The 25,727-nt window shown below is 42.1% G+C and overlaps 1 protein-coding gene across 1 annotated transcript; it reads left to right on the top strand.

Annotated features, from left to right (window-relative positions):
• Positions 1-548: 548 nt before the first annotated feature.
• LOC144492296 (mixed lineage kinase domain-like protein) lies at positions 549-25,120 on the top strand. The gene is made up of 11 exons (XM_078210285.1): positions 549-678; positions 2,271-2,712; positions 3,415-3,516; positions 7,631-7,805; positions 10,246-10,343; positions 14,545-14,680; positions 17,399-17,483; positions 19,343-19,491; positions 20,002-20,051; positions 22,673-22,813; positions 23,476-25,120. The coding sequence occupies exons 2-11, from the start codon at positions 2,271-2,273 to the stop codon at positions 23,523-23,525; spliced, it is 1,428 nt and encodes a 475-aa protein (XP_078066411.1). The 5' UTR covers positions 549-678; the 3' UTR covers positions 23,526-25,120.
• The last annotated feature ends 607 nt before the right edge of the window (positions 25,121-25,727 follow it).

Below are 25,727 nucleotides of genomic sequence, written 5' to 3'. Positions count from 1 at the left end.
GCATTTATCCAACTATGATCCTTGGTTCAAGCTAACAAACATGACCTAAGAATAGTTAGTTATCCCACTAGCCTTATCTATCCATGGCCCCCTTCCCAAGTGAGGTCATCATTGTCATCATCTAAGAATTATCTTTCTACTAGCTTTGTTTCTATGGCAATACAACCTTAAGCAATTTTCGGTAAAACTAAGCACACAGCACCAACTCGTTCCTTTCAAGTTAATATTTATATGCACATGTATTTTCACCGTATTTACGATTTCTAACAATACTGCACGGACATTCATCACAATCCCTGCATCTGTTTTCAGGGGCTGTCTTATTTATTCCGCAAAAACTTTGGGATCGAGTATCTCAGTTGCCTGCCTGCAGTAACCACAAAGCCGCAACGGGTGGCGTCCGACCATGGTTTGGCATTGGCATGCAGCAGTGAATGGAGCAGGCGAGCCTTGTGGAAAGGTGGAGAGGGTGCTCTGGGATAGGATGATAGCACGGAAGACAGGGGCATTTTCCGTGTTATCCAATAGCAGCTGAGTTTCGAGGTAATGGGGCAGCGCCAGGAAATATTATCAGATTTTGACAGAATTTATAGGAAGTGAGATTGGAAACCTCGGTGCTAGCAATAGGAGCTTATCTTGTTGGACAGGAGACCGAGAAAAGAACAATAAATTTAAAAGGTATGTTTGCAACCCCCCGAATTTCCATTCAAGAGAAACAAATGGAATCAAATCAACTGTGAACAAATCCATTCCTGGACTGAACTGCAGAACTCAAAAAGAGGCCTCGCAGACTGCCATGCGTTCAATCTCTTTCTCAACAAACTCTTCAGATTACCTCATTGTCCGAAGGAAAACTGTCCACCAGGAAAGCACTGACATTCTCTCTTTCTGAGATTCTGCCAATGTTATGGAGTTGTATTTTATGTAAAATGCAATGTTTGTTGTGTGACAAATGTTCTCAAATATTAGTATCTATATTCTTTTAAATTAATTCTTGGGATGTGGGCTCCACTGACAAGGCTGGGATTTATTGCCCATCCCCAGTTGTCCTGGTGAGTTTTTTTTGTGGAGTCACGGGTGGGTCAGACCAGGTAAGCAGAACAACTTTCGATCCCTAAAGAACATTAGTGAACCTGTTAGGATTTTACAATGATCCATTAGGGAGGCGGCACAGTGGTTAGCACTGCTGCTTCACAGCGGCAGAGACCCAGGTTTGATTCCCAGCTTGGGTCACTGTGAGGACATATTCTCCCCATGTCTGTGTGGGTTTCCTCCGGGTGTTCCGGTTTCCTCCCACAGTCTGAAAGACGTGCTGGTTAGGTGCATTGACCTGAACAGACACTGGACTGTGGTGACTCGGGGAATTTCACAGTGACTTCACTGCAGTGCTAACGTAAGCCTTACTTGTGACAAATAAACTTTAGCTTTACAGTCACTTTTACTGATACGAGCATTTGGTATTTTCAAGTTTTTTTAAAAATTAGTATATTTTGGTCAAGCTGTCAGTGGTGGGATTTGAACTTCTGATTACACTATTGTGTAATCTGACATGCATAAACAGCAACACTTTATATAGCGCCTTTGCATAGCACCTTTAACATATCACAACATCCCAAATTATTTCAACAAATATAAACACTCCAGTCAAAATCTCAGATATACACATCTGTACATTGTCAACATCACACATCCTTCTATTGTGAATGCATCAAATACTAAACAAGACTTTATGATTATATAGCATCCTTATCATAGTAAAATGTAATTTATGCAAGTTCTCCAGTGTTCCCGTGAAGCTTCGCCATTGTCAGCAGATGATCATGCTCACTGCTGCAGGGGTGATCACGTATATCTCTACTTAACTGTGTGTGGATGTGACAATCTCATCTCAGTGTCTGTTGGGGCGGTATGGTGGCACAGTGGTTAGCACTGCTGCCTCACAGCACCAGGGACCTGGGTTTGATTCCCAGCTTGGGTCACTGTGCGGAGTCTGCATGTTCTCCCCATGTCTGCATGGGTTTCCTGCGGGTGCTCCGGTTTTCTCCCACAGTCCGAAAGACGTGCTGGTGCATTGGCCATGCTAAATTCTACCTCAGTGTACCCGAACAGGTGCTGGAGTGTGGCGACTAGGAGATTTTCACAGTAACTTCACAGCCTTGTAAATGTAAGCCTACTGTGACACTAATAAATAAACTTTTAAAAAACTTCCACGACTGGAAGAATAATGAGTTCCAATCTTCATATCCATTACTGTTGTGCTTCTCCCTTAGATGGAATACATTCCCAAAATCATTAGCCTGGCCGCAGACATTGACACTCACCTCAGAAAAGTGAAGATGAACAACAGCCAGTGTCAGCGCCTGCATTCTCGGATTGAGATGCTGATGGTGGTGGTGAAAATGATGCAGGACCTGGAGGAACAGGACGTCAGCAAAGTCCTCAAGGAATTGAAAATTACATTGCAAAATGCGGAGGATCTGGTGAAGAGCTTCACCAGCTGGAGGAGCATCAAGAAGCTTGTGAGAGCTTCCAACGCCCTTGAGAAATTTCAATACATCAACGACCGTCTGAATGATTCGGCCCAGCAGCTGATGCTGGTCCTAACTGTCAGCTTCTCTCGAACTTTTAAAGAGGAAAACCGGAAACTGGAGGACAAGCGGGATCAAGAAGAGGATGAGAAATCTCTGAATCAAGTCAAAGCAGCAAATCAAGGTAATAGCTGGAAGTGAGAGTTAGGATAAATCCATGTCACTGACTAAGACCGAAGAATTACCTGATGAACAATATAAAGAGAATCTGTACAGAAAGGGAAAGAGGTGACTGAACCAACCAGACTAATTCCGAAACAACAGTTGATTGAATTCATTTGGCCCTGTTGTCACTGTTGAGCTGTGAGACATGAATTTAATGGTAATAATCTCAAAGACTATACACTGAAGATTATGCTCTCCACCAGCCTTGCAACTTGCCAGATTCTGCCTCACCCTGTCACCCCTTTATTTTCCCTCCCCTTACCTCTGGTTAAACCTAGCCCATTAGTTGTCGTTCACATATTGTATTTATACATTCACACAAACATATCATTTACACCCAGCTGCTTAATATGTACAGTACATAAGAATATATCCAGTGTTGCTCCTTGCCTGCAATGGAAAGTGCTAAGGGTTGGGACCAGGCTTGCAGGGGAGGATCCTGCGAGCTTCCCATCCAAGGGATACATTACCCCAATCAATCATCTTCTTCCAGATCATTTATGGAAATGTTGAAAAGTGTAGATTTCAACACCAGACCCTGCATGGACTTTCCCCATTTACACACCACTTCTATGTCCTGTTTGTTACTCAGGTGATTGAAGGCATTGCAACTGTTACTCTGGAAGACATTCTAAAGTTTGTGTAAACAATATCCCCACAGATCTGCACGATGAATGTGACAACTCAGCAAATCCACTAATCCAGAAGAGGCTGGAAGAGGTAGCAGCAGACATTAGGGAGATCAAGACCATAATGGTATCCAGTGAGTAATATTAAGCCTGTATGAACAGGTCGCACAACCTGTTTTTAACAAGTGGGACAAATGGGAAGAAAGATTAACTGAAGTTACAGCAGGTCAGTATAAGGTAGATTCATGGACTGCAACAGGAGTCAAGGAAGCAGCTCACCATTACCTTCCCAAGGGCAATTAGGTCAGTAATTCTGGCCCAGCCAGCAACATCCAGATCCCATCAATGAATAGAAAAAAAATAGACCAGCTGGCTGTTTCCTGTTCTTAAATTGTTAGTGTCATTTCTCGTGTGTGATTGCACCAGGCAACCACACCTTTGTTCGATAACCCTCCTGTGAAGCACCTGGGAACATTTTACAATGTTAAAGATGCTCTGTAAATGCAAGTTGTTGGACATGACAGCACTCAATGCTGTGCCACAGCTTGTTTCCAGGGCTGGTGCAACCATTGGGCAAACTAGGTGGTCACCTAGAACTGAAGCAAAATACTGACGAACTATTGATGGAACTACATCAGTAAACACACAGGCTTCGGCAGTGTGAACGGTCTAGATCGACTGATATATATATCCACATGTACGGGCACACTTATAGAATTCCTCATATTTGCACTACATCCTTTCCCAAAATTTAATATATTCTTCATTTTGTTTATGCGACAATTTTACAAATTTGAACATCTACATGACTCTTACAGAACTGAGAACCAGTAAATAATATCAAACATAATTTAATCTTGCCCACTCTATCTTAATGATTATTGATGTGGAGTTGCCGGCGTTGGACTGGGGTAGACACAGTAAGTGGTCTCACAACACCAGGTTAAAGTCCAACAAGTTTATTTGGTAGCACAAGCTTTCGGAGCATGGCCCCTTCATCAGGTGAGTGAAGAGTTCTGTTCACAAACAGGGTATATATAGACACAAACTCAATTACAAGATAATGATTGGAATACGAGTCTTAACAGGTAATCAAGTCCTTAGAGGTACAGACAATGTAAGTGGAGAAAGGGTTAAGCACAGGTCAAAGAGGTGCCAGGACAGTTAGTGAGATTTTGCAAGCCCAGGCAAGTCGTGGGAGTTACAGATAGTGTGACATGAACCCAAGATCCCGGTTGAGGCCGTCCTCATGTGTGCGGAACTTGACTATCAGTTTCTGCTCAGCGATTCTGCGTTATCGTGTGTCGTGAAGGCTGCCTTGGAGAACGCTTACCCGAAGGTCAGAGATTGAATGCCCTTGACTGCTGAAGTGTTCCCCAACAGGAAGGGAACACTCCTGATTGTTGAGCAGTGTCCATTCATCCGTTGTCGTAGCGTCTGCATGGTAGCCAAATTGATAGCCAAGTTCGCACACCTGAGGACAGCCTCAACCTGGATCTTGGGTTCATGTCACACTATCTGTAACCCCCACAACTTGCCTGGGTTGCAAAATCTCATTAAATGTCCTGGCTGGAGACAATACACACCTTTTTAACCTGTGCTTAACCCTCTCTCCACTCACATTGTCTGCATCTGTAAAGACTTGATTACCTGTTAAGACTCGCATTCCAACCATTACCTTGCAATTGATTTGTGTCTATATATGCCCTGTTTGTGAACTGAACTCTTCACTCACAATGAAGGGGCAATGCTCCGAAAGCTCATGCTGCCAGATAAACCTGTTGGACTTTAACCTGGTGTTGTGAGACTACTTAATGATTATTGATAGCATGAATTGCACATAAAACCATCCAGTAACTGTTTGTGGGAACACAGTAGTACATCATATGAGCCATTTACACATTATATAATGCACATTTCTTCTCGTACATATCCTGTGAAATAGTATCATCATATTCTCCTTTCTCATGTAAAATAAATCTGTAATTATAAATGCAGAATGTTTTCTAATACAAATGCAAAATATTCATTTTCAGAAAGTTAATTGTGCTGGGATTGATGGGGTGCACAAGGCTGAAGGTTCGCCTAGGATGCCTAATACTCTTGTACTGGCCCTCCATGCTTTTGCTTTGGTTGCAGAAGTGGTTACATAACAAATTGAGTCAAATTCCAGTTCTTTTGTAGAGTCTGTTTTGTGACCAAGAATCCCAATGAGTAATGTTCTGCACTGAGGATGTAGCATTGCTGAATGTAATTCATTGGATTGAGTTATGTATGCAGCCATGTTCCACACATGTGTGTGTGCATGCACTCACACACACATATGGCCACTCTGACAGATGAATAAGTGACACCTATTCCAGCATGCACACACACAGGAACATATGGACATCAACACACACGAACACAAAGACACCCCTCTGTCACACTTCACAAACACATATGGACACACACCACAAAAATAGAAAGCTATCCCAACTTCCATCACACCACCCACCTATGCTCATACCCATGCCCCCAGAAACACACACATGTCATATTCAATGGTTTGATTAATCTGTGTTTGATTATGTTGGTCTATTCAGCGATCTTTGTAACTGTAATCGATGTTAAAACATGCTACCGTGCAAAGGGACCTGGGGGTCCTTGTGCATGAGACGCAAAAGCCCAGTCTGCAGGTACAACAGGTGATCAAGAAGGCAAATGGGATGTTGGCCTATATTGCGAGGGGGATAGAATATAAAAGCAGGGATGTCTTGATGCACCTGTACAGGGCATTGGTGAGGCCGCAGCTGGAATACTGTGTGCAGTATTGGTCCCCTTATATGAGGAAGGATATATTGGCATTGGAGGGAGTGCAGAGAAGGTTCACCAGGTTGATACCGGAGATGAGGGGTTTGGATTATGAGGAGAGGCTGAGGAGATTGGGTTTGTACTCGTTGGAGTTTAGAAGGATGAGGGGGGATCTTATGGAGACTTATAAGATAATGCGGGGGCTGGATAGGGTGGAGGCGGAGAGATTCTTTCCACTTCGTAAGGAAGTTAAAACTAGAGGACACAGCCTCAAAATAAAGGGGGGTCGGTTTAAGACAGAGTTGAGGAGGAACTTCTTCTCCCAGAGGGTGGTGAATCTCTGGAATTCTCTGCCCACTGAGGTGGTGGAGGCTACCTCGCTGAATATGTTTAAAGCGCGGATGGATGGATTCCTGAGCGGTAAGGGAATTAAGGGTTATGGGGATCAGGCGGGTAAGTGGTACTGATCCACGTCAGATCAGCCATGATCTTATTGAATGGCGGGGCAGGCTCGAGGGGCTAGATGGCCTACTCCTGCTCCTATTTCTTATGTTCTTATGTTCTTATGTGAGTGGAACTAGGGAAAGCTAATTATACAGTGAAGCTGATAGACAGAAAAGACCTTGGGCAGAATTTTGCCAGGATAGGGCCATAAAATGTAGAGAGCCACTCACAACGCCATTGATTTTGATGGGAATGGACAATCCTACCCGTAGGAGGGGTGATAAAATTCCATCTCTTTATTCCAGCAGAGACCATATGTGTGTAGAAATCCTGTATGTTCTGGGATATTTTAAAGTATATTGTAATAAACTATTTGGATTTAGAACTAGAGTCGGCATCGTTCTGAGATAAATCAAATATATAATTTATACAAAAAACAATGAATGCATAACACCACACACACTCTCCCATATACCAATTTGCATATACCTACCCACAGCTACATAGAAATTCACCGACTTTCTACCTTACCTGCACCCTTGTTTTCTTCTCTTCTCATGTTCCCACAGACAATCACTACAAATATTACAAAACCAGTTTTTATATTTTTACCAGCTACCTTGTTTGTTGCTCCTTGCCAATTTGTTAACACTTCCACCATTGTAATTAAAAATGAGAATTCACTGCCTAAGTCAATAACAACAGTTTAGGCCTTACGATGTACACGTGCCTCTGATCCTCCTTATCCACCCACCAGCCTCCTCATACAATTTACCATCTCTATTCAGTTGACATTGAGCTGCTATCACATGACATAGCTGCAGTTGCCATATAACCCTTGACACAGTTTATCACTACAAAATCTATCTGTGCAGACATAAATTCATCTGTTGCACATTGCAAAAAGTAAAATCTTGTAGACAAGTTTGGGATGTGCGGTGAGAAAATGAGTTGATTTTTTCTGTAATCTTCTCATTCTTTCTGCTCTCTTCATTTTCTTTATGAATACAGATAAAAAGGCAGCCTCCTCTTCACAACAGTATAGGATCCGGGAGATTAACATGACGGAGTTGCAAAAGGACAGTAACCCTTTCCTGATTACTGACACTTCCAAGTATTACAAGGGAGTGTTCTTGAAACAGTCCGTTGCAATTAAACGCTTTATTAGTGAGTCTGCCAATATAAAGTGAGTACAGATTGCAACAAGCATAAGTTATACCTTCTTCCATGTTTCAAGTATAATTACCAAAGTAGCCAATGGGTCCGTAGTGCTGATAGTACTATAAGTATGGGTGGTACAGTTAGCCAATGGGTAGCAATTGTAGGCAGTGAAAGTAACCACTTATCAGCAAGTCTGGGTGGTACAGTCATCCAATAACAGCAAGTGTAGGTTGTCCCATCTGTCAATTGACAATGAGTTTAAATGGTGTTGTCAGCCAACAAGCAGTAGATGCTGTTACCCTGTAAACCATTGGTTATAAGTATAACTGCAGATTATTTAAGCTAAGGAAATTTTATGAGGTTAAAGATTCAGTCAAATTTTTAAGGTTTGAGGTAATGGCTGGAAATTCAGAGCTCTAGAAGTGTGAATAGCAATGCTTCACATTGTTTTATGCAAAATATGCTGATAGACATAGTACAGTTAGAGCATTATTGGGTCTACAGTGTTCTGAAGGAGACACTTTTGGACACTATATTATCATTTTCAGGAATGTTGTACTGTATGGATATAAAGTGTTGCTTTCAAGTTAGACAAGCTATGAAAATGGTTTAAATAGAACCCAAGGAGTTAGATGAGCTAGATCTTCCTTTAAAAAAACTTATCTCTCATTCTCTTTGCCTTCTCTAAGAGGGTACTGAAGAGATGGTATTCGTGAAATACTATACAGAGGATGTTAGATATGGGAGTGGGACTAAAGGATTCTCAATGTTACACCTTTGTACAGAAGAAAAAGGGAGTGAGAGTAATCTGTAACCATTTAAGTCAGTGGTGGAAAAGCTACCAGAGACCATTGTTAAGAACAATGTTCATTCTTACATCCTTATATATCTAACATCCTCTGTATAGTATTTCACTAATACCATCTCTTCAGTACCCTCTTAGAGGAGGCAAAGAGAATGAGAGAGAAGTTTTTTTAAAGGAAGATCTAGCTCATCTAACTCCATGGGTTCTATTTAAACTATTTTTATAGCTTGTCTAACTTGAAAGCGACACTTTATATCCATACAGTACAACATTCCTGAAAATGATAATATAGTGTCCAATAGCATGGAGAAGCATGGATTAATCAAGTTCAAGTCAAATCATGTCTGATTAACCTGTCTGAGTGTTTTTGATAACTCAGAGAAAAGTGATGAAGATAGTGTAATTGTTGTTGTATACATGGTGGCATTTGATAAAGTATCATGTAACAGACTTATTTGAAAAACAAAAGCATGTGGTACTGTAGGGGCCATGATAACTTATGTACAAAATTGGCTAGCAGATTGGAGGCAGAGAGAGGCGGAATTTGGATGTTTTCCTAACTGAAGGTCAGTGCAGTGGAGTCCCCAGGAATCAATGTTAGGACTATCGCTTTTCATTGCTGACCATATGAAATTTGGCAATGTTGTAACTAGTGAGTGTGATAGACTTCGGGAGGGCATAGGCAGACTGTTGAAATGGGCACAAACGTAGTAAATGAAATATAGCATGGAATAATTTGAAGTGGTGCTCTTTAGGAAAGATAACATGCAGACACAGTATCAAGTAAATTGAATTATTTTGAGGAAGGCTGAAGAGCAGAGGGACCTAGAGTGCATATTCACAAATCTTTGAAGGTATAGCAGTTAATAAGGTGAGGTAAGGTTAAGAAAGTATTTCGTTTTATAAAAAGGGCATTGAATACAAAAACAAGAAAATCAAGCTCAACCTTTACCAATTTCTGGTTAATTGGAGTATTGTGTACTATTCATAACTACACAATTTAGGAAGGATGTTAAAGTGTCGGAGAAGGTATAGAGGAGGTTTACAAGGATGATATCAGGGATGAGGGACTTCAGCTATTTGGAGATTGTTCTTTTTAGACTGGGGGACTGGAAACCTAATAACCTTTCAAAATATGAAGGGTTTTGACCCCATTTGAATTGGAATACATATGTGCCTGGCAGCCTGCTACTTTGTGACAGAGATCCCAGTATAAACTCTTTCCTCTGCCAAGTGAGTCGTCAGCTAGAGGTCAGACTTAAAATAATTGGCAAAGGAGGAATTGACTAGAGGGGAAATGAGGAATCGTTCACACAGAGGGTTGTTAAAATTGGAAAGATGTGTGAATCATATTCTACATGAAAAAGCAAAATGACATGTACTTGATGAGGCTTAAATTGCAGATTTCTGACATGGGCTTGGGGAGGGCAGGGTATGGGGGCGAAGAGCTGACGTATGGCATTAAATTGTACAGTTCTTTCAAAGAGCCAACAAAGTCATGATGGGCTGAATGGCCTGTATCATGTCCTGTTAAGATTCTATGATCTCCAATGCACTTCTGTGACTGACCACTCTGGGGCACACATTGCTAGCAAATTAATCTCCAAACTTCCTTGCCTCTCTTTGCTAGCGAGTAACTGCACCTCTTTTCCCATCACAGCAACGTCCAGAAGGTTTTCATGAGAGAAGCTGAAACTATGAATCAGTTCAGATCAGACAACATCGTACGTATTTATGGAATCTGTATGACTGGTGAAGGTGAGTGCACCCAGGTACAATTTGCAATATGTGAATTTACATCATCACTGGAGAATTTTTAATAATACAGTACTGGTCCATCTACTGTTAAATTACTTACTGACCCCTCCCCTCCGTGGCATTTCAGGTTGAGAATTTCCAGGTTGAATTGAGTTCCATTATTCCGTTCACTGGGCTTGGGATTCGTGGTTAAGTTACTGATCAGGTTCTATTTACAGCTAATCCCATAGCTTGTGGTGTTGCTGCTTTAGAACTGCTGAATGATGCCAGGGCTGAAAGGGTTAAATCATCAGGCCAGGTTACAAATACAAGTCTTGCATTTCCTCAAGTATAGAAGGTTAACCAGTGATACAATTGAGTTGTTTAGGGATTATCAAAGCTAGATAGAGAAAAGTTACTTCCTCGGAGGGGAGTCTCAAACGAAGAGCATTAAGAAATGGGCCATTCAAGTGTAATGTCAGAAAACACTTCTTCACACTGGAAGGATATTAAGGGATACAGAACGAAAGCATATAAATTGAATTAAGAAAAAAATGGTGCCATTGACTTGAGGGGCTAAATGGGCTTCCTTGACTAGGAGGCGTAGGAGATTTGGCAGGCTGACTCACTCACACTGATATTATAAGTTCATAAGATATAGGAGCAGAATTAGGCATTCAGCCCATTGAGTCTGCTCCGCCATTCAATCATAGCTGATGTGCTCCTCTTCCCCATTTTCCTGCCTTCTCCCCATAACCCTTCAGCCCATTACCAATTAAAAATCTGTCTAACTCCTCCTTAAATTTACTCACTGTCCCAGCATCCACCACACTTTGGGCTAGTGATTCCACAGATTCACAGCCCTTTGGGAGAAGTAGTTTCTTCTCAACTCTGTTTTAAATTTGCGACCCCTTATCATAAGACTATGACCCCTCATCCTAGAATGCTTCACCAGCAGAAGCATCCGCTCCACGTCTACTTTATCCATACCTTTTACCATCTTATATGTTTCAATTTGATCTCCCTCTCATTCTTCTAAATTCCAGAGAGTTTAGGCTAAACTGTTCAATCTCTCTCCATACGACAAACCCCTCATCTCTGGAATCAATCTAGTGAACCTCCTCTGAACTGCCTCCAATCCCACTACATCTTTCCTCAAATACGGGAACCAAAACTGCACAATACTCCAGGTGTGGTCTCACCAATGCCTTGTATAGTTGCAACAATACTTCCTTACCTTTACATTCTATTCCTTTAGCTATAAATACCAACATTCCATTCACTTTCTTTATTACCTGCTGTGCCTGCATGCTAGTTTTCTGTGACTCATGAGCAAGGGCACCCAAATCCCTCTGCTCTGGGAACACCCTGAAGTCTCTCGCCATTTAGATAATAAGTCGCCTTCCCATTTTTCTGACCAAAATGCATGACCTCACACTTATCCATGTTAAACTCCATCTGCCACATTTTGGCCCACTCTCCTAACCTATCTATATCCATTTGTAAGTTTCTTATTTCCTCATTGCAACTTACTGTCCCTCCTGTTTTTGTGTCACCTGTAAATTTGGCTGTAGAGCCTTCTATCCCTGAATCCAAGTCATTAATATAAATTGTAAATAGCTGGGGCCCAAGGACTGAACCCTGTGGCACCCCACTAGCTACTTCCAGCCATCCAGAAAAAAAAACATTTATCCTGACTCTCTGTCTTCTGCCCATCAGCCAGTCACCTATCCAAGCTAATAAATTACTCCTAATCCCATGTGATCTAACCTTGTGAATTAACCTTTTGTGCAGCACCTTATCAAACACCTTCCGGAAGTCCAGATATACTACATCTACAGGATCCCCATTATCCTCTTTGCTTGTTACATCCTCAAAGAACTTTAGCAAATTAGTCCAACATGATTTACCTTTCATAAAGCCATGCTAACTCTGATGGATAGTGTTTTGACTTTCCAAATGTCCTGATATTGCTTCCTTGATAATTGATTCTAACACTTTCCCAACAGCAGATGTTAAACTAATCGGTCAGTAATTTGCCATATTTTGCCTCCCTCCCTTTTTGAATGAGGGCGTTATATTAGCATTTTTCCAATTGGAATCTTTCCTGTAGGGCATTTTGGAATATTGTAACCAATGGATCCATTATCCCCACCGCCACTTCCTTTAATACTCTAGGATGTCGACCATCAGGCCCGAGGGACTTGTCTGCCCTCAATCCCAATAGTTTGCTGAGTACCTTTTCCCCATCGATGTTGATTGTTCTAAGTTCTACCCTTCCTATTACCTCTGACTTGCCCATTCCTATAGGAATGGTACTAGTGTCCTCCACCGTGAAAACTGAGGCAAAGAATTGATTTAGCATCTCTGCCATTTCAGTGTTCCCCACTATTAACTCTCCAGTTTCATCTTCCCAAGGGACCAACATTCACCCGAGTGACTCTTTTCCCTTTCAGATACCTGCAGAAGCTTTTGCTATCCTTCTTGATATTTTGTGCTAGTTTTCTTTTGTAATTTACGTTAGCTCTTTTTATTACTTTTTTAGTATCCTTTGTTTATGTTTGAAAGTTTCCCAATCTTCCAGCCTGCCATTGGCCTTTGTAATATGGTATACCTCGTTTTTGTCTTTATATTGTCCTGATCCCCCCCCCAACACACACACCATCTTTCTTCCTCGCTGGGATATGTTTTAATTGTGAGGAATTGAGTATCTCTTTAAACAGCTGCCACTGCTCATCCGCTGTCCGACCTTTTAACCTTCCTGCCCACTCAACTCGGGCCAAATCTGCCCTCATGCCTGTGTAATTTCCTTTGTTTAATTCCAGGACGCTAGTGTCCAGGGATTCCACTTTCTCACCCCCAAACTGAATTGTGAATTCTATCACACTATGGTCACTACTCCCTAGAGGATCCTTAACTATGAGATCATCAATTAATCCCTCCTCATTACACAATACCAAATCCATAGTAGCCTACTCCCTGGTTGGTTCCACAACATATTGTTCCAAGAAACAATCTCTAATACATTCAATGAACTCTGCCTCCAGGCTACCCTTGCCAATTTCATTTTTCCAGTTATTAAAAATATTAAAAATCACCCATGATTATTGCCGTACCTTTCTTGCACTAAGCTTACCCTATTGGGATTGGGGTGCAAATTTGTATCAAACAGACTACCTTGTAAAAGAGATTCTGATATAAAGGTCCCCATAGGATAGTCTTTATCCAAAAACTTGTGTCTGCTTTAAACATTGATTTAGCAAGATGATCTGAAGAGACACTTAACTGGGAAATCCAAATGGGGAAGTTCACTGAGGCTGAACTAGTCCCGAATCAAGCCTTCCTTTCCCAACGTTATCTGTAGGTTAAAACCTTCCTTCCCAAGTCAGAACCCAATGTAGAGGATTGGGAGGGCGTGGGATGCCATTATGACTACAGTTCTGATGTGGATGTAATTTAGTTGAAAACCATGTTAACTAATGACTCCACTTAAGATCCAGAAGAAATGAACAAATTTAATTTGTGTTTAATAATAGTTTAAGAATTATATATTAAATAATTAAGGAAGTTACAAAAGCCAAATTCTACTTTTGCACACTTCACGGTATCTTGTAACCCAGCTGCCACACATGGGTTCAAAAGAGTTCCGTTCAAAACTGGACATGTGGCAACCTAATTTCACCCTGACAGCTGTGGGCCTCAGTGGGAGATGTTGAGATCAATGTGGTGGAGGGATAATATAGCAATTTACCTTCAGTAAATTTATTCTTCCTGCAGCTCAGTAGTGTTACAAATTCCTTATGGTTCTCCATGGTGTTCCATCTGTGTCCATTTATATTCTTTCAGAGTTTGAGCCAACGATCATTACTCGTCTTTAACAAAGCAATTGGCTTAACAATGTAATTGCCAAAGCGTGCAATTGCTGATAAATTGACAGGAAATGCCTCTCTGTGCTCATTGGGCCCTGCAGGGATGGGGTGTATTATTGACCACTTTAATAACATTTTGGTTTGATGTTTTAAGTTTCCTTTACACTTTGTCTTTTGTTTTGGGCAGTACCCCGCTTTAAGGGTCTGGCCCTTTTACTTTGTCTCTCAGTTTGTTTAATTTAGTTTCATTGTTTTGCCTCGAATGACAGGAGATGCCTGCAATCCTGAAAATTCAGGCAGAAGCCTCTCGCGCGGTGAATTAACAGCTAATCTTCCTGTGTCTGTGCTCTTAGGCCACAGGTCCGAGTTTTTGATCGTAATGGAGTACTGCAAATACGGGGCCTTGAAGAATGTATTGGGCAGCGAGAAGCAACTCCCTTGGTCAAAACGGGTTCAAATGTCACTGGACACTGCCAGAGCTGTTTACTGGTAAGGCAAATTACTATTTTGGAAAATTGCATCTTCTGAGATCCCACACAGTGTAATATCCAGTTTTGTAGAAAGCAGCACAGTGGTCCTTGTAAAGACAGTAACTTTGGGCATGATTCAAACCTCATCAGCTGACAAATCACTATAAAGTTGGGGAACTTTAGAATTACAGAGAATTGACAGTACAGAAACTAGCCATTTGGCCCCAGTAGGTGTATGTGCTCAGGTGAGCCCTCCTCCCACCCTACTTCACCACACCCTATCAGCATATTCCTCTATTCCACTCTCCCTCGAGTTATCAATACATCTATTCACCTCAACTACTCTTTGTGGTATTGAGTTCCACATTCTAACCATTATCGGAGTCAAGAAGTTTCCCCTGAATACATTATTGGATTTATTTGTGACCCTCTTATATTAATGGCCCCTGGTTTTGGTGTAAACCAAATTCTTGTAGATTGCCACTGGATCTCCACGTACATATAAGGCTGCAGAGATGTATCTCCCTCGGCTTCAGCAGTGGGAATTGTAGGTCTCTGGCTACCAGAGGAGTTTGACTCAAATCCTGGCGCCAGATAGAGCCAACAGTGCAGAGGTGTGGGCATTGCTTTCCAGGCCTCATCCCTCCACCTCAGTTTGCACCAGTCATTTCCCTAAGCTAACTAGCTCTCATATCCCTTCAGCAGCAACAGTTAGTACCATTCCATCAGGTGGGTCAACAAATTGGCTTATTCGGTTCTGACCCAATATTTCTATATGTAGCTTGGTGTCAAATTTTATTCAATAACATTCCTGTGATGTACCTTGGGGTGTTTAAAGATTCTATGTCAATGCAATAACATATTTAAAGGGCATCTTTAACATAATGAAATGTCCCAAAGCGCTTCATGGGCATTATAAGATAAAGTATGACACCAAGGCATAAAGGAAGATATTAGCTCAGATGACCAAAAGCTTGGTCAAAGAGTAGATTTTAAGAAGTGTCTTGAAGGAGGAAAGCAAGATAGAGAGTCAATGGGATGTAGGGAGGGAATTCCAGAGTTTGGAGCCGAGGCAACTGAAGGCATGGCCACCAGTGCTGGAGTGATTATGACTGGGAATGCACAAGAGGTCAGAAATGGAGGAGCACAGATATCTTGGAGGGTTGTGGGGTTGGAGGAGATCACAGGGATGGGGAGGTGTAAAGCCACGGAGGAATTTGAAAACAAAGATGAGAATTTTAAAATCCAGGTGTTGCTTGACCGGGAACCAATGTAGGTCAGGCAAGCACAGGGTGATGAGGCAATGGGACTTGTAGCAAGTTAAGATGTTGATAGCAGAGTTTTGGATTACTTCAAGTTTACCAAGAGTACAATGTGCAAGTTCAGCCAGGAGTGCATAGGAAGTCTAGAGGTGGTGAAGGCATGGATGAGGGTTTCAACAGCACATGCACTGAGACACGGGTGAAGCTGAGTGATTCAAGAGGGAGAAAAGGTGAATTTAGAGGTGGAGTGAATATGACGTTAGAAGCTCATTTCAGGATCGAATATGACACCAACGTTGTAATCACACTGGCTTAATTTCGGACATCTGCCAAGGAGAGGGATGGAGTCTGTAGTGAGGAGCGGGGAGCAAAAACAATGGCTTCAGTCTTCCGAATATTAAGTTGAAGGGAATTTCAGCTCATCCATTGCTGAATATCATGTAAGTAGTGACAATTTAGTGACATTGGAGGAATTACGAGAGATGATGGTGGGATAGAATTGGGTATCAGAATTGGGTGTCATCAGCACACATGTGAACACCATGTAGATGAGAAATAGGAAGAGCCAAGTATAGATCCTTGGGGGAAACAGAGATATCCGTGCAGGGTCAGGAAGAGAAGCCATTGCAAGTTGATGATGTTGTGTTACACTTGCATCTGAGCCTGATATTGAAAAGTGGGCCATCTACACCCTGAGAGAGATTAGGCTTAAGGGAACTTTGATCTCCTTATCTAAGGAAAGATATACTGGCATTGGGGATAGTCCAGGGAAGGTTTACTAGTTTGATCCTGGGAAAGGAGATATTTTCTTATGAGGAGAGGTTGAGTAGGTTGAGCCTGTACACATTGGAAATGAGAAGAATAAGAAGTGACCTTACTTTGACATGTAGGATTTTCAACGGGTTTGACAGGGTAGATGCTGAGAGGTTGTTTCCCCTTGTGGAAGAATCCAGGACGAGAGGGCATAATCTCAGAATAAGGGGCCACGCATTTAAAACAGAGATGAGGAGGAATTACTTCTCTCAGAGGATAATGAATCTGTGGAATTCTTTACCCCAAAGGGCTGTAGAGTCTGGGTCATTAAGTATGTTCAAGGCTGAGATAGACAGGTTTATAAAGGGGAATCAAGGGTTATGATGATAAGGCGGGAAAGTGGAGTTGAGGATTATCAGATCAGATCAATCATGATCTTATTGAGTGGCGGAGCAGACTCAATGGGCTGAATGACCTTCTTCTGTTCCTATGTCTTATGGTCTCTTGACTGCTCCAATAAACTCACCAGAGAATTTCTCAGCAGAAATACCTCTTGCAAGTCACTGATTTCAAGGTATTTGTCCATTCTGTCTGGGGAAGACGTTTCCTTTTTGCTAATGACCATTATCTAATGCATTACTTTTCGTCTTAGAATGTGGGAAAATGTTTATTTGGGGAAATTCTGTGGCTCACATGGAAAGGTAACTTGTGTTTAATTTCAGGCTGCATCAGTCTCAAGAGAAAGCCAGGCTTCATTGCCGTGTTAACAGCACAAGCTTCCTAGTTGATGAAGATTATCGAGTAAAGGTACTGTCTTCCCCTCTACCGCGGCCACGTGTCCCTGGAGAGGGAGCATGCGGTGTCCACGGGCGCGGTTGACGCCTTCCGCGCCCGCTGGGCACCGCAGGGGTTGGGGTGCATTATCGACCCTAATAATCACATTTTAATTTGATGTTTTTAAGTTTCCTTTGTACTTTGATTTTTGTTCGGGCTGTTCCCCCTCCTTTTTGGGGAGCTGCCCCTTTTACTTTGTCCTGACTTAATCTGAGTTTGTTTATTTGGTTTGACCTAAAAAGAGGGCAAGCTGTGAGTATGCCGAGTTCCATCATTGCAATGTCATTGATGTGAATGAGGAACAGTTTGAGAACAGAGTGCTGGAGACCCCTGGTGAAGATCTTTGTACCACTGTGACACCAACTGTGCACGCTGCCAGGAACCTAAATGTCAATGGAATTGACTCAGTGGGTGGATTTTGTGGCCTCACTCGGGCGAGACCAGAAATCCACCCCCCCCCCGCCAAGGTCAACAGAGATTCCCATTGACAGACTCTCCCCCACTCCCATTCTGTGGCGGGCGAGGTGATAGAGTTCCGGTTAGTGTGATTGATATATCTCAACTTCATGTATTAAACTTTGTCAAATGCCTCATGATCATTGCTCAGTGTCTCCCTCTTCAAATTACCAGGCCCCAGAGGTTTGGAAAAGGCTGTTTGTTGCTCTTGTGTCTGGTCAGACCGAAAATTGGTGGGTTTAGACCAATGGAAGAGCAATGATTAGGCATCAGCTGTTACTGACTCTCCATTGTCTTAACTGAAAGAGCTCAGGCTGCAGTTTCCACACCTTCAAGCTGAGTGGCTGACAATAGAGTGGCAGACGACAGTAAAGCAGCATTAGTGACGACAGTAGAAAGCGCTGAGGCAGTGGAGGTCATGAGTAGCAGTGAGGATCCTGGCCAACCGTAGACCAGACCCAATCCAGGCTATGAGAGAGAGCAGCAGACAACTGATCCTCATGCCTAAATAATTGACCCTTTATCTTGAGGTTGTGTCCAGTGTTCTGCATTCCCAGTTAGGAGGAAAAAAGCCTTAGTGTCTACCCTGTCAAGCCCCTACAGAATGAGATGCACTCATTCATTTAAACTCCATAGAGTATAGGCCCAATTTACTCAATATCTTATCATAAGGCAACCTGAAAGAACAGACAGGCTTTTATTCTGTCTTGTCTATCAGATGGTGCAGCACTCCTCGGCTGTGTCAAGTTAGAATTTGTACCCTAGTCCCTGGAGTGGAATATGAACTCTCAACCTTCGAACTTGTGGAAGTGCTACACCACAACAGGTACTGGCAGCCAGCCTATTTTTGCAGGTAGGTTTTGCCTTTTTTGAGTGTGGGAGTCTCACATTTTTTCCTCTGTGGGAGCTTTGCATTTTTTCTGCAGAATTTTAATCATGTGTGGTCTACTCTCAAATTGTGACGTGTCATTCTCACCCCCTGCTTCTAAAGCTCAGGCACCCATGTTGAAACACTCAGTTTACAAAGTTCCTTTGGGTAAGTAATGTGCCTGCCTACATGACACGAGTCTCGACATTTCAAAAGTATTTTATTGGTCATAAAAGTTTTGGGACCTCCTGAGATTGTGAAAGGTGCTAAATTAATACAAGTTCCTTGCTTTATTTTTGATTTCCACAATCAGCTCATTTCAGAAGTACGTTGTTTAAAACACAAAGGAAAAATACACTTAACCTTTTTCACATAGAACATATGAATGGGAAAAATAATTCTGTATTAAAAATAATCTGACTTCTGGAAAGGCTTGCTTTGGGAAGGCTTTGCTTTCTTCAGGAAGACTTACTGCTAGTTGTTTTCATCTATATTCTTCTTTGTTCAGTTAGCAGGACTGGAGCTAACAAAGACTGAAACTTCAATCAAACGTAACAAGTCAGCAAAGAGAGACTCAGCATCAGAAATCCCATATCTCTCACCACAGCAGCTCAATGAGGTGAATTACCAGTATGATGAGAAATGTGAAGTGTACAGGTAAGCATTGGCAATGTCCCACAGCAAGAAGCAAGAGAGTTTATCAACAGATATTAACGCATCTATTCCACTTACCAGAACCTGCAATGCAGTTGTAACTTGTTACTTTTTCCTTATTTATTTTAATCTTCTGTTATGCTCTTTTCGTGGTGGTGTCCTGTACCCTATCCCTTTAGTTGGGTTTCCCAGTGCAAAAGCTGTGGAATACAACTTCCCTGAGTTGTAAATGTAGGTTATGAGACTGGATTAATGCCCGCAACTTCATTTTCAATCATTAAGGATTTGGTGATATTTTTACATTGATGGCAGTTTGTGTTACTTCTTTTTGGAGATTAGACAAGTCCAGCTTGCCAAGGGTCAGGCACATTGGTCCAAATTGCCTTTTCTCCTTCCATACTGCAATTTTAATGGAATTGCAATTTCTGTCAGCCTGCTTTCCCTCATTGACTGTACTGCTGTACCATCTGAGTAAAACACATGATTAAAACAGAGCCTTGATTTTTCTTTCAGCCTCGGGATTGTCCTGTGGGAAATCAGCAGCTGTAAAACACCATTTGAAGGTAATGTGTGTACACAGCTAACCGCAGCTTGTGTGTATCTGGGACCTGGTGCAGCTTGTAGATTGCATTGTCAAGCACAGTTATTTCTGGTTATTTTCCTTGGCTTTGCATAGCTCATTCACTGTAGTGATATAATAGCCAATGAAAGAAAGAAGGAACTTGTATTTATAAAGATATCCCAGAGTTCTCTGCAATCAAATACTTTTGAAATACAGCCACTGTTCTCATGTAGGAAATACATCAGGCAATTTGCCCACAGCTGGATTCCACATACAGCAAGAGATAATGACCAGGTCATTTATTTCAGTGATGTTGGTCAAGGATTAAATATGGAGCTGGATACTAATGAGAACTTCCCTGCTCTTATTCAAAATAGTGTCATGGTATTTTTTACATGGTTGAAAGAGCAGACAGAACTAACATTTTATGTTAAATCCTCCAACTGTACAATGCAGAGCAGACATTTCCCCTTTCTGGACATTCTAGAACAAGAGGCCATAGTTTAGGCGCAGATTGAAAACAGAAATAAGGAGGAATTACTTAATTCAAAGGGTCATGAATTTGTGGAATTCTCTATCCCAGAGTGCACTGGACACTGAAACACAAACCAAATTTGAGGAGATAGTTGGTTTTTAATTAGCAGCAGAATGAAATGCTATGGGGAGTGGAGATGAGGCCAAGATGAGATCAGCCATGATCGCATTGAATGGCGGAGCAGAATCAAGGGGCTGAATTTCCTACTCCTAGTTCTAATGTTCTTTTTAACATTCCCTCAGTACTGCACAGGAGTGCCAACCTGATTACATGCTTGAGTCTCAGGAGTGGGACTTGAACCCACAATCTTTTGACACTGAGGTAAGAGTACAACCACTGAGGCTACAGGTGACACAGTCCAACAGTATTACACCAAGTCCATATACTCCTGTCTTCTATAAAGGCCTTGAAATATGTTGGGCTACTGGTCCATGGACACTGGCTACTGCCCAGTATCTATCCAGACTAACTATGTGTGATACTAGACTCTGACCGTCTCAGGCTAAGTTAATTGACCATAGAAAACATCACGGATGGGATTCTCCCAAAAAAAATTCTAAGTGCCAAATTCGCATAAAAACTGAAGTAAATCCTGCTGGTTTTTTCAGCGGGATTTTCTAAATAAATCTCCCACACTCCGTGCACTACAGAGTGCACTGGAGTGAACCCCGGGAAAAATCAGTGGGTGGGGGCCTAATCCGGCTGGAGAGGCGAGCAGCATAGCGCTGAGTGGGCCACTGCACATGCGCCGATCTGTTAGCGCCAAGATCAGTACATGCGCAGTAGCCTGCACTGCCAGCCTCCCGATCGCTGTCCTCCTTCCCTCTGTCACCGGAGTGCAGAGTGGCATCGGCCCCCCACCCCAGAGGCCCGCTCCCTTGGCACAGCCCAATGCCTAGTGGGCAGTGCCACGTTGCCCCTTGGGCATTGCCAGGAGGGCAGGTTGGCACTGCCAAGCTGGCAATGCCTTGGGGGCACCCCCTTACACTGACCCCCTGGGGGACCTCCATGGGCCCCCCTCCACTCCAGTGAGGTCGGGCTGCCAGCATCCCGCTAGTGGGAAGCTGTTGTAGCCCCCCCCCCGCCCGGAGTGAAACATTCCTGATGGGGGCCGGGGCCCAATAATTAGATTCTAAACTTCATTTAAATAATTTATTCAGCTCCACGCTGATTTCTGGCATGGAGCTGATGGCGCCGAAAATCCGGCGGCCGGTGACACGCAGAGTCCGTGGCGCCCAGCGGGAAGCTCGTTACACGGCCTCTGCTTGAGTCTCCCGGTCCCGACAATTGATCCTGATTTTGTCCCCACCTGACATGCAAGTACAGTCCGCTCCATTCATACCAAACGTACACAGTGCATAATTATGTTTGGACATGATCAGTAATTTCAAATGAAGAAATATAACTTCTTCAAACTGATGCTAATGCCACTTTAAATCGAACGCTTTAGCTAGAGAACTCCCATCGCTTTAGTTTAAGATTTATAATTTCATTTTGATATCTATTTACCTGACAGGATCAATGACAGTGTGAGCTATAGCACAGCTCATGATAACTGATCCTCCCAGTGTGCTGGAACTCGCTTCATGGCTGATTCTACAGTTGAACTCAATAAGCTAAACAAGTACAATACAGAGCAAAAACACTGTTTGCAGCCATAGTGTTTAGTGCAATACTGAAAACACTGACTAAGTCATTAATGGGCAACTGGGAATGGGCAAAACCCCCATCGACAATCCGGACCATTCAGTCTGACTTCAGCAGGGTATGATGGAGATTAGCAAATATTCTTTAAAGGTAGCAGTTTATCAAGTTTTCAAACTCCTGCATACAAAAAAGTATTACTTTTTAAATAATTGATATTGGGTTAGGGATGGGGCCAAGATCATTAGAGGAAATTGTTGGGGTGGGCGGAGCTAGTGGGGATAATAGAATGTGGAGGGGTTGATGAGGTATGAGGTCATCAGGGCCTGGGCCAGCCGGAGCTGGTGATGGGATTGCTGAGAGGTCGAAGTACTGCTGATGTATCCAATGTTATTCAATCTGTGAATGGAAATGAAACTCAGATCTACTCTTTTTTTGATCAGGTGTTAATCCCAAGGACATTCGCACACGGGTTTATGAGGAAAAGTTCCATGAGCCATTGCCGGATGACTGTCCTCGAGACCTGGTTGAGCTGATTGATGAGTGCCGTGCCTTTGAGCCATTTGAACGCCCATCAGCTGGAGGTAGGTGCTGTGTGACTCTGGATAATCTGGGTCTACAGGTCGTACTGAGTGGAAATGGAGGGGGAACTCTCTGCACACATTGGCCTAATGAATTTGTTAAGCTAACTAATGGCATGAACAACTTACAGTGGAGTGAAAGGGAAGTCCAGCTCTCACCAGCCAGCTGTAAGGTGGTAATTGTTGGGAATGGAGACCAAGAAAGATGGGGTAATTCAGTGAGTTGGGGAGAATTCATCTCGCACTCTGTTACAGTCAGTACAGCAGAATTCCCCTGCCCTCTGCTGGTATAGTGAGGGAGGCAGAACCCCTCATTCTCTGCTGGAACAGTGAGGGAGTCCGAATTCCCCCATTCTCTGGTACAGTGAGGGAGGTAGAGACATTCCCGCTCTCTGCTGGTACAGTGAGTAAAGCAGGAACCTCTTGTACATCCTATGTTTATACATTCTGTTAGAGAGTGGTTTGTTCTCTCAATCAGTCATTGCCAGAAGCTTTGGGAGAGTCCTGACTCAATCCTCAGATGAGAGAGAGACACACCACAAGAGAAGAGTCCAAGTGAAGGACACCTCTAACTGATGAACTGGAAGAGGGGGCTTTGTGGTTTCTGGTCTGTATTTGACTTCTCATTACCTTCCAGTCATTTATTATCACTGGTTCTGTTCCAGCTGTGGTCGATCGACTTCTGCAGATCCAGGAACAGTGCAAGTCAGCGTAGAAAACACCAAACAGGACTCACCATGACTGGAGCTCGTTCTTCATACAGAAATCACTCTTCTGTTTTAATCTGGTTAATATTTGCAATTAAATAACAAATTACTAATACTCAGGTTCCTCAAATTAAGCTGTGTAAATCTCAGTTATGCTGTTTCTAACCCTTCAGGGGGGTGGGGGGATTGTTCATCCACCCTTGTTGTGTGATGTTTTTATTTTAAAATCCAGACTGTGACACTAGTGTACCTTTAAGAAATGTGTTTTTATTCTGAAATCATGTTCTCTGCAGTTTATAAGCAGGCCTTTTTAATTTTGTTTTCTTCATTGTTGCCGAGTTGTCTGCTAGAAGTCCTTTTATTGCAAATTCAATGGCTTAAACGGGGATTTGTTTACTTTTAATCTGGGCATAATGCACTGACTTGGAATTTACAACAGAGTGGCAGGTCATGTGTTTTGGACAGTTTTCTTTCATAGTAAATTCAAGGTTTCACTTTCAGTTTGACTGATGACTGCTGTTTTAGTTAGATGTTTGGACATCAGACTGAAAAGCAGTGTTTCTCCCTCTTTCCCTGGTCTTTTAAATTCTGCTGGCTAGCTGCAAGTAGGACTCCTGACTTTCCTGGAGTGAAAATCCTGCTGTTGGCGGTTTGCTAGTTATTACCTAGAGCCTCTCTCGCCCTGGTGTTTTGGAAAGCTATTCTGACTTCATGCTCGTCTGTGTATCAAGAGAGCTGCAACCTCCAACCAAAGGACTAAATGAGCATTTGCATTTTCTGTGCTAAACCTGTGGCAAGGGTTTTGTTTATGGGATCTGTTTGGTTGGAATGGTATTTAGCTATTAAGGTTTATACAATATCATAGTTGTTTCTTTTTCTTGTTTGTAATTGGTAAAAGTTACTGCTAATTTTCTTTCTATACATGTTAACTGTATTCTTAAATAAACTTTGTTTGATACAAGCTCCCAAGTGGATCATTTGAATCATACCTGAGGTGAAACACCTCATAGCAAAACTTATGATCCAGGCGGGCTCCATAAAACACTTTGGCGTTTCTGATCTGAATTATAACAAGACATATAGGTTAAAAAGTTTCAGCAGCTGAGGCTGTTCAAGTAGATATAAAAACTCCTGTGGGTCTATTTGAAACAGGGCTGAGTATATTTCATGGCAATCTGTCTAACATTCCTCTTTAATCAACCACCAAAAACAGATTAACTGATGATCAATTTAATTTGCTGTTTATTGAACTTTGCTGTGAGCAGATTGGCTGCTTCATTTGTCTACTTAACACTTCAAAAGTAATTAATTAGCTGTAAAGTACTTTGAGATACATTTTACAAAAAAAAGGACCATGTCTGAAGGGGGTGTAAGGTTATTCTGGATACGTCAGAATGTAGAATTGAGATTACAATCAGAGCAGTCATGATTTTATTGAATTGCAGAGCGGGCTCAAGGGACCTACTACTAATTCATATGTTCAGTTGTAATATTTTCATAATCATTGTTGTAACTGCATTTGTTTATCAAGATGTTTTCCAATTAAAGTTTGTCTCTTTTTAAAAATAAAAGTTAAGCTCAAAATTGAGTGAGTCATCATAGTATCCAATAGTGATGATGCTTTCATCCAACCACACCACAAAACCTGTCGCAATTTGTTCAGTGTTCAACATTTCAAGTGCTTAGAGCCACAGTCTTAGAATTACAGACAGAAATAGATATCAAGTGTACACAAAAACCTTAATTTGATTGCGTAGAGAGGGCAACACAGGGCTTTTGTAGTCATTACTGTAATGATATTAACAACCTGCTATTCTAGTATATGATGCAAGGTAGATAAGCGTTCCTCTAGTCTAAACTAGATGTACTGAAAGGCCAGCTGATTCTAATGTGAAAGAGAGCGGTGGCATAATTTAACGCTCCATTGGAGAGAGTTGACATTTCTGACAGACTCAAAACATATCAGTTCCTTGGTTCTGCTTCTCTGACAACAAGCAGGGGGCCTGCTTTCTTTAATATCTTCATCAATTATCTTGACCTCGGAGTCTTGAGCACAGTGGGTAATTTCTGATTTTTAAGGCTAATGAAAAAGCGAAAGAAACAAACTAGACAAGCTACAGGATAATCTGAATGAATGAGATTTTGAATGTAATTGCTTCACATGGGGACAACGAAATCCAGAAAGGAGCTGTTATTTAAATGGAAAATAG

This window comes from Mustelus asterias, chromosome 4 (assembly GCF_964213995.1).
Source record: "Mustelus asterias chromosome 4, sMusAst1.hap1.1, whole genome shotgun sequence".
Lineage (NCBI taxonomy): Eukaryota > Metazoa > Chordata > Chondrichthyes > Carcharhiniformes > Triakidae > Mustelus > Mustelus asterias.
The sequence above is the reverse complement of the archived record's forward strand: the minus strand, read 5'-3'. Positions and strand labels throughout refer to the sequence as shown.